The sequence below is a fragment of the Dioscorea cayenensis genome, chromosome 18 (genome assembly GCF_009730915.1).
Source record: "Dioscorea cayenensis subsp. rotundata cultivar TDr96_F1 chromosome 18, TDr96_F1_v2_PseudoChromosome.rev07_lg8_w22 25.fasta, whole genome shotgun sequence".
Classification (NCBI taxonomy): domain Eukaryota; kingdom Viridiplantae; phylum Streptophyta; class Magnoliopsida; order Dioscoreales; family Dioscoreaceae; genus Dioscorea; species Dioscorea cayenensis.
This window is the reverse complement of record NC_052488.1, coordinates 5200214-5217980: the sequence shown is the minus strand read 5'-3', so window position 1 is coordinate 5217980 and position 17767 is coordinate 5200214. Positions and strand designations below refer to the sequence as shown.

At 41.0% G+C, this 17767-nt stretch overlaps 1 protein-coding gene across 1 annotated transcript; it reads right to left on the bottom strand.

Annotated features, from left to right (window-relative positions):
* Positions 1 to 1751: 1751 nt before the first annotated feature.
* On the bottom strand, positions 1752 to 3461 carry LOC120282739. Its single transcript, XM_039289590.1, has 2 exons — positions 3388 to 3461; positions 1752 to 2142 (listed from the first exon to the last, which is right to left on the bottom strand). The coding sequence occupies exons 1-2, from the start codon at positions 3459 to 3461 to the stop codon at positions 1752 to 1754; spliced, it is 465 nt and encodes a 154-aa protein (XP_039145524.1).
* Positions 3462 to 17767: the final 14306 nt, after the last annotated feature.

Sequence of the window (17767 nt, the reverse complement as noted above, 5' to 3'; positions counted from 1 at the left end):
AAGCCTCTCCAAACCCTATCCGACGGCCTCCCAAATGATTGAGAAAAGTGGAAGAGAAAAAGGGGAAAAAGATGATGAAATTGGGCTGAAAAACGGCTTTAAATAGGCTGGAATCGGGCATCCTCATGGGAAAATGATGGATAATTCTAATTTTTCACCAGCTGTGAACTGTAACTGCTACAACAAATTACTATAGTGATTTGCTATAGTAGCTTGCTACATTACCCCCGCAAAAAACACTCCCGGATCCACTTTTCATCGAGGTCAATGATATAGTAACTGCTACAACAAACGACTAAATATATGACCTCAAGCTCAATGATAGAGAACTCCACAAGCACAAGTGAAAAGAGATCAAGGTAGTGAGTTTTTCTATAGTTTACGAAGCAAAGATAGTCTTGTTTTTATCTAAAGTGCTTCTGTGAGTGTGTGTACACTTCCTAACTCAACCTCCACACCCCGGATTACCCGAGGGAGTCCATTTACCCCACACAAATTGAAATTGGCATTAGAATTGCTAAAGACACCCTCAATATTCGACTAAGAATCTTTCGTTCTCTAACATAACTTTAGCTCTCCGATAGAAGTGAAAACCGGTGTTAGGTGATCAATATATCACTTTGTTTTTCTTTTCATTCTCTCTTTTTTTTTTCTTTTACAAGTCCGCCTAATGTAGAATGCACAAAAAATCTTTAAGAAGAATGTACATGCTGATTAGGCACAAGAGCCACCTAACCTATTTGATTACAATCTACATGTACGCATTCTTGCTTTACTAGCAGAGGAATATTTGCATAAAGTCTTTTTATTTTCATGTATACAACTCCAATTTCAGATCATCTAGAAAACCACCTACTAAAAACTTCACTTAAAGCTTAAGTAAAAATAAGAGAACCAAAAGCTCTTAAAGGACTATTGAAAGCAAAATTTAACAATCTAATGGCAATAACAACAAGATCGGTTGGCAGGAGCGTAAAAGGTGGAAGATATCGTGACAAGGCAAAAAGATGCAGTAAAGATAAAACAAGACTTCCATTCAAGCATACAAAGAATACGACTCATATCTATCATTCTTTCAAGCTAGGAAGTTCTCAACTAGAAATCATAGCTATCATTGGTAAAATCAAACATGCACAAGTATGAAATACCCATCCCCACACCTAGAGTTGTACATTGCTCTCAACAAGAAATTTGTGTCAGGCACCCCTTGCAACTTCATCTAATCATAAGATACACCACTTTAAATACCAAAATGATAAGAAATCACAATTAGATATCATCAAATTCATGGCAAAAATAAGCAAGAAACAAATGAACATGGATCAAGCTCACAAGTAAAAATACGAAAAACCAACTTAGCACAAGCAACAAAGTAAAACACGCAACTAACAAAGCACAAGAAAACGAAAAAAAAACACCTAGCACAAGTAATTCAACACTTGGGTTGCCTCCCAAGGAGCGCTTGTTTAACATCATTAGCTCGACGTACCTCTTTCTTACCTCTCATAGCGGATCACATGTAGGGGTTTACCTCCAACACCGAGAGAAGAATCCCCCAATAGGTATGGTTTCAATCGATGACCGTTTACTTTAAGAGTCCCCCTTTCCAGATGCATAATCTAAGTGGCACTATAAGGAAAAACTAGTGTTACTGTGAATGGTCCATGCCATCTTGACCTCAACTTACACGGGAAGAGTTTTAACCTAGAATTGAAAAGGAGGACCAGATCATTAACCTAGAAGTGTTTGTCCTAATGAATGTGTTGATCATGGTAATCCTTAGCTCTCTTTTTGTAGAGCAAAGAGTTCTTATAGGCCATAGTACGCCACTCATCCAGTTCACTTAATTGAAACTTCCGCATTTGATTGGCAAGGTGGTGATCACAATTCAACTGCTTGATGGCCCAATAAGCCCGGTGCACCAACTCAACTGGCAGGTGACAAGCTTTTCCAAAAACCAGCCTATAGGGAGTTGCCCCAAGAGGTGTTTTATAAGATGTTCTATAGGCCCAAAGTGCGTCATCTAGATGATCCACCCAATCCTTCCTGTGATGCCCTACTGATTTCTCCAAAATTTGCTTCAATTCATTGTTTGATACCTCAACTTGGCCGCTTGTCTGAGGATGGTATGGTGTGGCAAGCCTGTGAGAGACCCCATAACACTTCAGAGTGTTTGCAAGTTGAGAATTACAAAAATGAGTACCTCAGTCACTTATGATTGTTCTTGGTGTCCCAAACCGGGAGAAAAGTTTCTTTAAGAATTTGACCACGGCTCTTGCATCACTTGAAGGAAGTGATTGTACCTCCGCCCATTTAAAAACATAATCGACTGCTACCAAAATGAACTTGTTACCATGAGAACTAGGAAATTGGCCTATGAAATCATTCCCCCACACATTAAAAATTTCACAAACTTGGTTCCAAGTCTGAGGCATTTCTTCCTTTTTTGAAATATTTTTGGCTCTTTGACATCTGTCACAATGTTGTATAATTTTCTATATATCTTGAAACATTGAGGGCCAGTAGAAGCTGGCATCTAGGACCTTCTTTGTTGTCCGATTGGCACTATAGTTTCCTCCAATAGGACCTACATGACACTGTTAGTGGATGGCGTACCATTCTGAGTGTGAAACACACCTCCTCACTACATGATTGGTGCTACAAGTGCGGATCCCCCCAAAGATAATTTTTTTGATCCGATTAAAACTTCTTCCATTATTGATAAGTTGACCAGTTTGGGCACGTTCCTGCATTCAGATAGTTTGCAAAATCCGTGAACCACGGGGGTTCTTCTTCCCTCCCCACATTTACGCTATAAAGATGCTCTTCAAGGAAGGAATCATTGATTTCCATTCTTTCCTTAGTGTAGTCAGTACGTCCTACTTACTCAGAAGGTACTTTAGGGCAGAGTAGTCAGTAAACAATACCACCTTCAATAACACCAAATAGGAATGGAATTTGTCGAATGCAAAAAACAGTGCAAGAATTTCATTCTCAGTAGTGGTGTAGTTTTCTTGAGCATCACTCAGGGTCGTTGCCCAAGGACGGCCCCCACTGCAAAGTCGCTAGCATCACACATTAGCTCAAACACTAAGTTCCAATCAGGTGATACAATTATTGCAGCTTCAACAAGTTTATTTTTTAAGGTGAGGAAAGAAGTCATACACTCATCATTAAACTCGAATGGTGCATCTTTCTCGAGAAGCTTTGTTAACAAGCGTGCCATCAATGAGAAATTATTGACAAACCTTTTATAAAAACCTATATGACACAAAAAGCTTCTAACTGCCTTAATAGAGGTAGGGGAGGCAACTTCTCAATGGGGAGATTTTAGCCCTATCCATACCTCAATTCCCTGTTGCAAATTCTTGTGGCCAAGCATAATACCTTCCTTGACCATAAAATGACATTTCTCCCAACTGAGAATTATGTTGGTGTCTTCGCATTGGGCCAGAACCCATTCTAAATTTCTAAGATAGAGGTTAAAGAATCATCAAACACAGAGAAGTCATCCATGAAGACTTCCATTATTTCCTCCACCATGTCTTCAAAGATAACCATCATACAATGTTGGAATGTGGCTGGTGCATTACACAACCCAAAGGGTATGCGACGGTAGGAAAATGTGCCATACGGACAAGTAAAGGTGGTTTTCTCCTGGTCCTCTAGTGCAATAGGGATCTGAAAATACCCAGAGAGGCCATCTAGGAAACAGTAATATGCATGTCCGGCTAGTCGTTTGAGCATCCGGTCAATAAAGGGTAGAGGAAAATGGTCATTACAAGTAGCATCATTGAGTTTCCAATAGTCTATGCATACTCTCCAACCAGTGATGATCCTCGTGGGGACCAGTTCATTCTTCTCATTGGTGGCCACTGTCATCCCCCCTTTCTTTGGCAGAACCTAGACTAGACTCACCTACTTGCTGTCAGAAATAGAATATATTATTCCTGCATCAAGGAGTTTGATCACTTCATTCCGAACCACTTCCTTCATGTTAGGATTGAGTCTTCTCTGTGGTATGGCCATTAGTCTATGGTTATCCTCCATGAGCGTTTTCTGAGGAGATGCAACTGTCTGCACTATCATTCATTTCCTGAACTTCTAATCAGGGATACCCTCGGCCACTCTCTTGTACATAATCTGTCTGCATGAAAGTGCAAAGAGCAGCGCAATTTGTCCCCTAATCTCCCGGCCTTGCAAACTCTAAGACTCGAGCTGCCTTACTGCTTGGATTTCTATTAACAGGTTCAGATATGCGGTTTAGTTGGTCATGCTCTACTTTGGAGTTTATTCAGTAAGACTCCATGTATTGTACAAAGAAGTCTTGAACATGTCGACACCCCAGAATTAAGTTGGTCGACTCCTCACAATACAGCTTCTTCCATTGATTATTATTGAGAAACCACTTCCCCTACTTGACATATGGATAGGTTGATGACGGATGGGTCCTGCAAATAGTAACAGCCATTCCAGTTATTTCCAAATGCCATAATGAAGAAGGTAGAAATGAAAATTATTTCAAATAGAAGCAAATTTACACAGAACAAAAGGAAATCAAAGCACTGAGTAAAATAAAAAGAAAAATGGCTAAATCAATGAGATGTAAGTTTTTCGAGTATTGCTTGTGGGTCCCCGGTAATGGCACCAAAAACTTGATAGTGACTACCGGCAAGTGCATGGGGTCAACAAGTAATACCTTTCGCGCAAGCACGAGACGGTCATATTCCCTAGATCCAAGGAGCTACCCTTACTTCCTCTTTACTCGTTGTCTAACCTTCCAATTCGAGTTGAAAATCGAGATGACTTAAACACAAAAATAAAACAAGAACCATAGTGCAAAGTCAAGCAAGAGGATGAAAATCAAGAGATGAGAGAGGTCCCAGATGTGGATCCCCTTAGGGTTACTCAAGGTAAATGAATGGACGAGCTGCTAAGCAAAAAGGGTGTTCAGGCCACGAGATTCCAAAAGTAGGTTGTCCTGATGGTCACGGTGACAACCCCTACTTACATGCGAGTGTTGACTCAGAATCGCTTCTGACCAACCTTCTCCTACGATTGCAATGCGGAAAGGAAAATCCCAATTAAAGCTGATACTCGACCTGGGTTCAGCCCTAATATATGGAGGGTACAAACTAAGTGATGGTTACAACGTATTCATACATGAATCCCTATTAAGCATGGTGTGTCTAGAATTAGGGCTAAAATCATGCAACCCAATGCAACCTAAAAGTTGAAAAATAGAGTTCTCATGTAAATCAACACATTAAAACTCACCAAGTTTAAACTATGAACAAACCAAATGCATTAAAGCAACTCAATGCGTCCAAATACACAAGTTCAACCCAAGGTTCACCGACATCCAGCGACCTTGGGGCTTAGCCTTCCATACAAGCACAAACACAAAACGAGTTCATGTAATCTACTCTAGAAAGCATAGTAAACTCCCATAAATGATGGAAAGACGTGGAGGAGAAAGATGACACCGAGTGGCTTCTGCGGACACCGCAATGGGAGCGGCTTCTCTTATCTTCTCCAAGCTTCCTCATGGTAAAATTGATGGAGATCTTGCCCAAATGACTCTCTCCTCTTGCTTCTTTCCCTGTAAATCCATTGATCTGGCTGTCAAAATACCTTGTGAAGACGCCTCCACCCAGGGCTGAAGATGTCTCTAAAGTGGCCTCCTACAAAACCCTAGTAGAAATAGGGTTAAATAAGGTTCGCCCAAGCCTCACGAGGGCCACATGGCCGCATGGAACTCGTGAGGCTCACTGTCCTTCTTCGCCCAAAAAATAATTGCCGGCGCTACAGTAATCCTGCTACAGTGCTTTTGCTACCGTAGTGTTGCTACATTATTTTGCTACAGTACTGGCATCCACAAAATTTTCAGTAAACCTCAAGGGTGTCTCACAAGCGCATGAAGTCGTAAAGCTCACTGTCTTTTCAGCATTACTCCAGAAATTTAGTATCTCCAATGCTTGGAACCCTAAAACGTGATTTTTGTTGTCGATTTCTACCCAATTGCGTTCTCGAGCTTCCCTCGGCTCCTTTGATGCTTGAAATATAAATAAAACAAATTTAAGTACAAAACGATCATCGATTCATGAAAATAGGGGCGAAAAGCATATATTCTACAAGTATAAAATACGTACATTTAGGCATTTATCAATAGTTATTGGGGAAGCTTTCGTCGGCACCAATCCGGCGAGGTGTGCCCTAGGATTGACAAGAGGACCTTTGGAGAGGACGAGGCTACTCCACAAGACCATCAACACGAATACCGAGGGGGTTTCCTTATGGATTACGTGTTTTTACTTTCGATTTCATTATTGAATGTATCTTGCTCCATGGAGATCTAAAACCCCTAGTGGGTACTTGGACTTGTAAACCCTAGGATGTTATTGTTTCATTGACCTTTTATTATACTTTATTGAATTGATGTCTTTAATTGAGTTCCAATCTTAAATGCTTGCTGAATGATTTCTCCCTTGGAGTGACACTAAGGTCAAGAGTCCTTCTTGGTAGCCTTTATTGATTATTGACACACCATGAGAGTTAGACAATACTAGATTGGAAAGGGTTGAGAGGGTAAGTTGAGAGGTAGCGGAACATCCCCTTTCCGCTCCGGTGTGATTTATCCTACCTCTATGTTCCTAGATTTCCTTGCGGTTACAATATAGTGAAGTGCTAAGAGAGAAACACCGCTAGGGCTTACTTGAGCAAGCAATAGAGTGAAGCGTTGAAGTAATTTTTAGTATCTGGTGCTTAATCGTTACTAGGGGCCTTTCGCCTGGACCAATGTGTTAGATCTATATATAGGAATAGTGTTTGTCACTTTGAATCCCTAGAGCTTCTACAACTGTATACAGTGTGAGGTGTTGTGACTGAGCGATTTATCCACTGGGAATAGTGTAGAGTTACTCACAGTTGACCTTATGTTTGGGACCATTTATTTTAGGATCTCCATGACTCGTTAAGCATCAGTTAAGAGACATAATAGTTGGTCTTGCACTTGAAGCAATAGTCCTAGAGGGATCAATGTCTGAGTGCCCCACTTTCCATCGATTGTCTTTCCTCTCATTTTATCGTGCCTCTATTTCTTATTTCTTATAGTTCTTTTGATAACAATTTTATTCACACTACCATTGATTCACACTAAATAGTAATCGTTGTGTTTCTATTCACTATTCCCTTTGGATATGATAACCCAGTCACCTTTGATTTATTACTGCAACAAACCCGTGAACTTGCGGGTCACACACAAGGGCATTGTCATGTTTTTTGCTCCGTTACTGGGGAGAAGGCATTTAGAAATACTTTGCACTTTGCTATTTAAGCTATTACTATTCATTCTATTTCACCTTTTCTTATTCTATCATTGTTCTGATTTGTTTTTCTTTCTTTTAGTGCAGCTCTAGGTTATGACCTATGGGAACCCTTCAACATTGGTTGAATGAAATCCTGAACTTGAAAGAACACTTCGTAGAAGGGCAAAGAACCTATGCAAAAACTGTCAAATCTAGCTGAGTTAGAAGGTGAAGGGTCAAACAATATGGCAGAACATAAGGAGCAATATAGAACACTTGTCAATTATTCCAGACCCTCAGTTTTGGGCACGCAGTCGAGTATTGTGCGGTCCCCTGATTACAACTTCAAAATTTGAGCTAAAGCTAGCATTCATCCAAATGATATAACAGTCGGTGTAATTCAATGGTTTGGCTGATGAGGATCCAAACAATCCCATTAAAAACATCTTGGAGGTTTGTGACATGCTAAAGATCAACGGTGTTATGGATGATGCTATAAGACTAAGGGCTTTCCCATTTTCTCTAAAAGGAGGAGCCAAACAGTGGCTCCATTCATTGCTAACAGTTTCCATCACAACAAGGAACGAAATGGTCGAAGCTTTCATTGCAAGGTACTTCCCTCTGGGAAAGTCGGTGAAGCTTCGTAATGAAATATCTTCATTTATTCAGATGGAGCTTGAATCCTTGTTTGAGACTTAAGAGTGATTCAAAGACCTCTTGCGGAAGTGTAAACAACACGGGTTCCCGGAATGGATGATCATTCAGACTTTTTACAATGCATTGAATCCAAACACAAGACAACTTCTAGATGCTGCCGCCAGAGGTAAAATAGGGAACAAGACCCCTGAAGAAGCCTGGCAATTGGTAGAAGAAATGGCCATGAATAGCTACCAATGGAATGCAAGAGAAAATAAGAAAGTGTCCTAACTCTATGAAATTGATGCGGTTACATCCTTGGCATCCCGAGTATAGGCATTGAGCAAGAAATTGGATACATTGACTTCACCAAGGGAAGCCGTAATCACAAGCTATGATGGTTGTGAGGGTTCGAATATGCCTTCAAATTGCCCGATCTCTATTGGTGGCATATTGATAAGTGCTTGTGTGATACGAATGCGAAGTGTTCTTTCCTTATGATGAGCATTACTTTTATCAGGTTTTAGCGCTAATACTTGCGCATTTGTGTTACTTTAATGTATATAGGGTTGTGAAGCTGAATGTTAAAGAAAGAAGCCAATGTAAATCGTGAATGCACTATTTAGAGAAAATCTTGAGAAGGGTCAAACGCGAAGACATAAGTCGGGTTCAAGATGCGAGAATGTGTGCCAACCACAGTGTATTCAAGCTAGCACAATGGTTTGGAGGTGAACAAAGGCAGTCATATTTGAGTATCCTGCCTTGTGCATTGATAGCAAGATCTTCACCAATGAGGCCGGTTATTAAAAAAGCAAAGCGATCTATGACGTAAACGTGTGCCCATTGACATAACCTCGATGAAAACATGGATTTAGGAGTGTTTCAGGCCGGTACTGTAGTAGGGTAATGCAGCAAACACTGCAACAAATTACTGTAGTAGGTACTTTTCACAACCGCCCAAAAAAGAGAATTCTAGAGAATCCACATGGGTGTGGAAATTATCCACGCCCGTACAGAAATTCCACAGGCTCGTGGGGCAAATCCACTGGGGCGTGTGGATGCCCGATTATAGCCCTAATTAAGCCTCGATTCAGCCCCGATTTTAGCATTCTTTTCTCCATTCTTTCCCAAACTTGATAGGAGGCTGCGGCTAGGGTTTTGAGAGGTATTGGCAGGGTTTTTTGGAGAATTTTTTCGGCTTCTACATTGTGCTCCAAATGGAAGAAGGTTATTGCGAGAGCTTTCGTCGGCACCGATCCGGCGAGGCGTGTCCTAGGCCAGACAAGGGGACGTTTGGAGGAGACGAGGCTTCTCCACTAGATCATCATCACGACTATCAAGGGGCTTTTCTATGGATTACTTGTTTTTACATTCAATTTCATTATTGATTGTAACTAGTTCCATGGAGAGCTAAACCCGCTAGTGGGTACTTGGATTTGTGAACCCTGGGATGTATTTGTCTTATTAAACCTTGTATTATGCTTCCATTAATTGATGTTTTATTTGAGTTCCAATCTTGAATGCTTGATTGATTAAATCCTCCCTTAGAGTGACACTAGAGTTGAGAGTTCATATTGATAACTTTTTTTGAGTGAGTGGCATACCACGAGGGTTAGACAAAGCTAGATTGGAGAGGGTCGAGAGGGTAAGTCGAGAGGTAGCGGAGTGATAAGTGCTTGTGTGATAAGAATGCGAAATTTTCTTTTCTTATGATGAGCATTACTTTTATTGGGTTTTAGCGCTAATACGTGTGCATTTATTTTACTTTTATGCATTTAGGTTTGTGAAGCTGAATGGTAAAGAAAGAAGCCAATGTAGATCGTGAATACAATATTTGGAGGAAATCTTGAGAAGGTTCAAACACGAAGACATAAGTCGGTTTCAAGATGCAAGAATGTGTGAAAACCTCCTTGTATTCAAGTTAGCACGATGGTTTTGAAGGGCACAAGGGCAGTCACATTCGAGTATCTCGGCTTGTGCATTAATAGCAAGATCTTTATCAATGAAGTCGTTTATTAAAGAAGCAAAGTGATCTACAACGTAAATGTGTGCCCGTTTATTTTACCTCGATGAAAGCATGGATTCGGGAGTGTTTCGGGCCGGTACTGAAGCAAAACACTGTAGTAATGCACTGTAGCAGGTATTATTCACAACAGGCCGAAAAAGTGAAGTTCAAAGAATCCACACTGGCGTATGGACATTATCCATGCCTGTGCGGAATTTCCACAGGCCCGTGTTAAGAATCCACAGGGGTGTGTAAATGCCCGATTCCAGCCCTATTTAAAAAAGATTTCAGCCCCGATTTCATTTTCTCTATCTTTTCCCCAACTTGAGAGAGTGCTGCGGCTAGGGTTTTGAGAGGTATTGGTAAGGGATTTGGAGAGGCTCTACGGCTTGGACATCACGCTCCATTTGGAAGAAGGTTTGTGGGAGAGCTTTCGTAGGCACCGATCCGGCAAGGTATATCCTAAGCCGAACAAAGGGACCTTTGGAAGGGTCGAGGCTTCTCCACAAGACCATTGTCATGACTATTGAGGGGGTTTCCTATGAATTACTTGCTTTTGCATTTTATTTCATTGTTGATTGTAACTAGCTCCATGGAGAGCTAAACCCACTAGTAGGTACTTGGATTTGTGAACCCTAGGATGTATTTGTTTGATTAAACCTTTTATTATGCTTTCCTTAATTGATGTTTTAATTGAGTTCCAATCTTGAATGCTTATTGAATGATTTCACCCTTAGAGTGACACTAGGGTTGAGAGCCTATATTGGTAACCTTTGTGGATGGGTGACACGCCATGAGGGTTAGGCAAAACTAGATTGGAGAGGATTGAGAAGGTGAATCGAGAGATAGCGGAGCATCCCCTTTTCCCTTCGATTTGATTTACTCTGCCTCCACGTTCCAAGTGTTCTTTGCAGTCATAGTAGATTTAACAGGCTAATGGATGACCTTCCGTTGTGGCTTAGTTGCAAAGGCAAACCGTTAATGTGATTTTAGCGCCTAGGGCTTAATTGTGACTAGGGACCTTCCACCTGGACCAAAGGATTAGGTCTATACATAGGAATAGGGTTTATCACTTGGAATCTCTATAACTCATTGCGATTCTGTACGAGTGTGAGGTGTTGAGATTGTTCGATTTCTCCTCCGGGACATTTATAGAGTCAGGCATGGTTGACCTTAGATTTGGGACCATGTATTGAAGGATCTCCATGACTCATTAATGTATTATTTAGGAAGCATAGTAGAGGGTTTTGCACTTGAAATGATCGTCCTAGGTGGAACAATATCTGAGTACCTCATTTATATCGATTGCCTTACCTCCCTTTACTTGTGCTTCTCTTTCCTGTCTCTTTTATTCTTGTTTACATTATATCTTGTTAACAAAATCATTATTCATCTTTCACTTGGTTAATAAACAATTTAAGTATTTTTATTCCTTACTCCCTATGGATACGATACCCACTCACCTGGGATTTTATTACTTGACAAATCTATGCACTTGCAGGATATATGCAAGGGGCATTGTCAAGTTTTTGGCACTGTTGCCGTGGAGTAGGCATTTAGAGATATGACAACACCCCTTGCATATATCCCGGAAGTGCACAGGTTTATCGAAGTAATAAATCCAAGATGAGTGAGTATCGTATCCACAGAGAGTAAGGAATAAAAACACTTAAATTGTTTCTTAACTAAACGAAAAGTGAATAGCGATTTGTGTGACAAAATGTGATGTAACAAAAGTAAAAGAAACAAGAGAAAGAGTGCAAGCAAAGGGGAGGTAAGGTAATCAATATAAGTGGGGTACCCAGATATTGTTCCGCCTAGGACAATCATTTCAAGTGCAAAAACCCTCTATTATGATTTCTAACTAATGCATTAATGAGTCGTGGAGATACTTAAATACATGGTCCGAAATCTAAGGTCAACCATGCCTAACTCTATACATGTCCCGGAGGAGAAATTGAATAACCTCTCCACCTCGCACTGGTATAGAATCGCAATGAGTTCAAGGGATTCCAAGTGATAGATCCTCTTCGTAGATGTGGACCTAACCCTTTGGTCTAGGTGGAAGGTCCCTAGCCACAATTAAGCCCTAGGTGCAAAAATCACTTAAATGCTTCACTCCATTGCCCCTGCAACTAAGCCCAAGCGGAAGGTCATCTCTTAGCCCATTCACTCTACTATGATCGCAAAGAGCTCGAGGAAATGGAGGTAGAATAAATCACACCGGAGGGGAAAGGGGACGCTCTGTTACCAATCGACTCACCCTCTCAACCCTCGCCAATCTAGCTTTGTCTAACTCTCATGGTATGTCACTCACTAATAAGAGTTACAAACAAGAACCCTCAACCCTGGTGTCACTCTAACGGAGTATTCACGCAATCAAGCATACAAGATTGGAACTCAAATAAAATATCAATTAATTAAAAGCATAATAAAAAAGTTCAATGAAATGAATACATCCTAGGGTTCACAAACATCCAAGTACCCACTAGGGGGTTTAGCTCTCCATGGAGCTATTACAATTAATGATATCAAATGTAAAAGCAAAGAATCCATAGAAAACCCCCTCAATAGTCGTCGCAATGGTCATGTAGAGAGTCCTCTACTCGTCTAAGGTCCCTTTGTCCGGCCTAGGATACACCTCACCGGATTGGTGCCAATGAAAGATCTCCCACTAACTTTCTTCTAAATAGAGTGCGATGTCGGAGCCGTAGAAACTCTCCAAATCCCTAGCCAATACCTCTCAAAACCCTAGCCGCAGTCCTCTCCCAAGTTGGGGAAAAGATGGAGAAAAAACTATTGAAATCGGGCCTTAAATCGGCCTTAAATAGGTGGAATCGGAAATCCACACGCCCATGTGGACGCTCTTGTGGATTTTTCGCACGGGCGTGTGGAATTTCCACAGGCCTATGTGGATTCTCTATTTTACTCCTACTTTGGCCAGCTGTGAACAGTACCTGTTACAGTATTTGCTGTAGTGTTTGCTACAGTGCCTTATTATAGTTGACAAGTTCCCCTTGCGTATATCCCGCAAGTGCACGGGTTTGCCGAAGTAATAATCCCGGGTGAGCGGGGTTGAATCCATAGGGAGTAGGGAGTAAAGACACTTAATTCGATTCTTAGCTATGTGGAGTATCAACAATGATAAGTGTGGTAATGATTCAATTCTCAGAATTTAAAAGCAACAAGTAAGAGAGCAAAAGTAAGGAGGGGGTAAGGCAATCGATAAAGATGAGGTACTCGGATGATGCTACACCTAGGATAATCGCTTCAAGTGCAAGAACTCTCTATTATGCTTCCTAATCAATGACATGGTGAATCGTGGAAATCCTTACATACATAGTCCCAAATCTAAGGTCAACTATGCCTAACTCTATACATGTCCCGGAGGAGAAATCGAACAATCTCAACACCTCGCACTTCAATAGAGTTGCAATGAGCCTAGGGATTCCAAGTGATAAATCTCTTCCTAAAAATAGACCTAACCCTTTGGTCCAGGCGGAAGGTCCCTAGCCACAATTAAGCCCTAGATACTAAGAGCCTCTAAACGCTTCACTCCATTGCACGCGCAACTAGGCCCCAGCGGAGGTTCATCCCTTAGACCATTCACTCTATTATGGCCGCAAAGAACTCGAGGAACGGAGGTAGAATCTATCCCATCGGAGGGGAAAGGGGACGCTGCTGTACCTCTCGACTCACCCTCTCAACCCTCTCCAACCTAGCTTTGTCTAACGCTCATGGTGTATCACTCACTAACAAGGTTACCAACAAGAACTCTCAACCCTAGTGTCACTCTAGGGGAAATATTCATACAATAAAGCATTCAAGGTTGGAACTCACAATAAACATCAATTTATTGAAAGCATAATAAAGAAGTTCAATGAAACGAATACATCCCAGGGTTCACAATCATCCAAGTACCCACTAGGGGTTTAGCTCTACATGGAGCTTAGTACAATCAAAGAAATAGAATGTAAAAGCAATGAATCCATAAAGAAACCCCCTCGATGGTCGTGTCGATGGTCTTGTGGAAAGTCTTCTACTCGTCGTCCAAGAATTCCTTCGTCCGGTATAGGATACGCCTCGATAGAAGCTCCCCTACCAACCTTCTTCCTAATGGAATCACGATGTCGGAGCCGTAGAACCTCTCCAAAAACCTAGCCAATAACCCTCAAAACCCTAGCCGAAGCCCTCTCTCAAGTTGGGGAAAAGATGGAGAAAAAAGTACCAAAATCGGGGCTGAATCGGCTTTAAATAGGGCTGGAATCGGGGTAACGCAGTAATTGCTACAGTAATTGCTCCAAAGAACAGTGCTGCTACAGTAATTGCTATAATGTTGCTGCAATGCTCTGCTACAGTCTTCGACCTGAATAACTTCCCAATTCCATACTTTCATCGGGGTAACGCAAATGGGCACACGTTCACGTCGTGAATCACTTGCTTCTTCAATGATATATATGTTAGTGGGGTTCTTGTTCTTGTATGCATAAGACAGAATGCTCGAGTGTGACTGCCTTTGTGCCCCTCCAAATGGATGTACTCACTCGAATGCGAGGAGGTTGGCACACACTCTAGCATCTCACACCTGTCCTATGTCTTCGCGTTTGAACCTTAGCAAGATCTCCTCCATAATAGGTGCATTATGATCCACATTGGCCTATTTCTTTCATACTCGGCCTCACAACCCTACCTACATAAAAATAACATAAAAACACACATATTAATGTAAAAACCTGAGAAAAGTAATGCTCAACATAAGGAATGAACGCTTCGCATTCATATCGCACAAGCACTTATCAATAGTACTGGCCCGAAACTCTCCCGAATTCATGTTTTCATCGAGGCAACGTAAACATGCACATGACTACCGAGGGGGTTTATCTATGGATTACTTGTTTTTACATTCGATTTCATTATTGATTGTAACTAGCTCCATGGAGAGCTAAACACCCTAATGGGTACTTGGATTTGTGAACCCTAGGATGTATTTGTTTCATTAAATCTTTTATTATGCTTTCCTTAATTAATGTTTTAATTGAGTTTCAATCTTGAATGTTTGATTGATTGAATGCTCCCTTAGAGTGACACTAGGGTTGAGAGTTCGCCTTGGTAACCCATGTGAGTGAGTGATACACCACGAGAGTTAGACAAAGCTAGATTGGAGAGGGCTGAGAGGGTGAGTTGAGAGGTAGTAGAGCGTCCCCTTTCCCCATCGATGTGATTTATCCTACCTCCATTTTCTTAAGTTCTTTGTGGTCATAGTAGAGTGAATGGGCTAAGGGATGGCATTCCGCTGGGGCTTCAAAGGCAACGGAGTGAAGCGTTGATGTGGTTTTAGCACCTAGGGCGTAATTATGACTAGGGACCTCTCACGTGGACCAAAGGGTTAGGTCTACATCTAGGAAGAGGGTTTGTCAATTGTAATCCCTAGAACTTCATGCAATTCTATACAAGTGCGAGGTGTTGAGATTGTTCAATTTCTCCACCGGGACATCGTATAGAGTTAGTCACGGTTGACCTTAGATTTGGGACCGTGTATAGAATTAGGAAGCATAATAGTTGGTTGTACACTTGAAACGATTGTCCTAGGTGGAACAATATCCGAGTACCCTATTTATATCGATTGTCTTTCCTCCTAATTTTATTGTGCCTCTCATTCTTATTCCTTTTATCTCTTTTCATATCAAACTCATTCATCATACTATTGATTTATTCTCATCATAGTTAGATAGCAATTGTTGTGTATCTATTCACTATTCCTTGTGGATATAATACCCACTCATCTGGGATTTATTATTTTGACACCCGTGCACTTGCGGTTTACATGCATATTCTGTCATGTCGCTAATACATGTGTATTTATGAACTTTCATATATGAAAGGTTGTGAAGCCAAATATGAAAGAAAGAAGCTAAAGTAGATCACGATTGCACTTCGTTGATGAAGTCTTGGAGGGAACAAATGTGAAACACAAGTTGTGATCGATGATACGTGAATGTGCGCCAAACTTCATGCGCTTAGACAATTACATGGTTTGGAGGGGTAAAAAGGTAGCCACATTTGCATATTCTGACTTGTGCAATGTTAGCAAGATCTTCACCATTATGGCATTTTATTGAATAAGCGATGCGATCTACAGCATAGACGTGTGCCCATTTATGTTTTCGCAATGAAAAGTTTGGATTCGGGAGTATTTTGGCAGAGTACTGTAGCAGGTTACTGTAATTACATGGTTACTGTAGAAATCCACACGGGCATTTGGAAATTTCACACGCCCATGTGGATGCCTAATTCCAGCCTTTTATAAAGCCACGACTTCTATCGATTTGGGAATCCATCTTTTATCCTTTCTTCCATCTCTTCTCCAACTTTTTAAAGGCTGGCGGCTAGGGTTTAGAGGGGGTTTTGGCAAGGCTTTTGGAGTAGTTCTATAGCTTTGACACCGTGTTTCTATTGGAAGATAGCTATTGGGGGAGGTTTCACCGACACCGATCTGACGAGGTGTGCCCTAGGCATGATAAGAGGACCTTTGGAGAGGACGAGGCTACTCTACAAGACCATCGACATGAATACCGAGGGGTTTTCCTTATGGATTACATGGTTTTACTTTCGATTTCATTATTGATTGTATCTTGCTTCATGTATGTAAACCCTAAGATGTTATTGTTTCATTGACCTTTTATTATGTTGTCTTTAATTGATATCTTTATTTGAGTTCCAATCTTGAATGCTTGTTTAATGATTTCTCCCTTTGAGTGACACTGGGGTTGAGTGTCCTTCTTCGTTGCCTTTGTGGATTAGTGACACACCATGAGGATTAGATAATGCTAGATTAGATAGGGTTAAGAGGGTGAGTCGAGAGGTAGTGGAGCATCCCCTTTCCCCTATGGTGTGATTTATCCTACCTCTATGTTCGTTAAGTCCTTTGCGGTTACAATAGAGTGAAGTGCTAAGAGAGGAACTCCGCTGGGGCTTAGTTGAGCGAGCAATAGAGTAAAGTGTTGAAGTAATCCTTAGTATCTGGGGCTTAATCGTGATTAGGGATCCTTCGCTGGGACCAAAGGGTTAGATCTATATATAAGAATAGGGTTTGTCCCTTGGAATCCCTAGAGCTTCTTACAACTGTACACAGTGTGAGATGTTGAGACAGAGTGATTTCTCCACCGGGGTATAGTGTAGAGTTAGTCACGGTTGATTTTAGGTTTGGGACCATGTATTTTAGGATCTCCATGACTCGTTAAGCATCAGTTAAGAGACATAATAGTTGGTCTTGCACTTGAAGCAATAGTCCTAGAGGGATCAATGTCTGAGTGCCCCACTTTCTATCTATTACCTTTCCTCTCATTTTATCATACCTCTATTTCTTATTTCTTTTAGTTTTTTTCATAACAATTTCATTCACACTACCATTGATTCATTTTCATCATAGCTAAATAGCAATCATTGTGTTTCTATTCACTATTCCTTATGGATACGATAACCCACTCACCTGGGATTTATTACTTCGACAAACCCGTGCACCTGCGGGTCACATGCAAGGATCCTTGTCAATCACTCAATGAGTGGGTTAGCACAATTCAAAAGGAAAATTAAGATGAGTTGAATAAGTATTAACTATCAAGCTTTTGCATAAATACAACAACTTTGAAAGATATGATAATTTGCATAACATATATATATATATAGCCGATATTGAGAGTGTAACTTATATCATGTTTTACTTACACTCAATTCATACTTTTACTCATCTTTTGGCACTTTTTTGGATATATATGATGCTATTTTGGGTGTGGTTTATTCATGGTAGAGGATCTTGGGG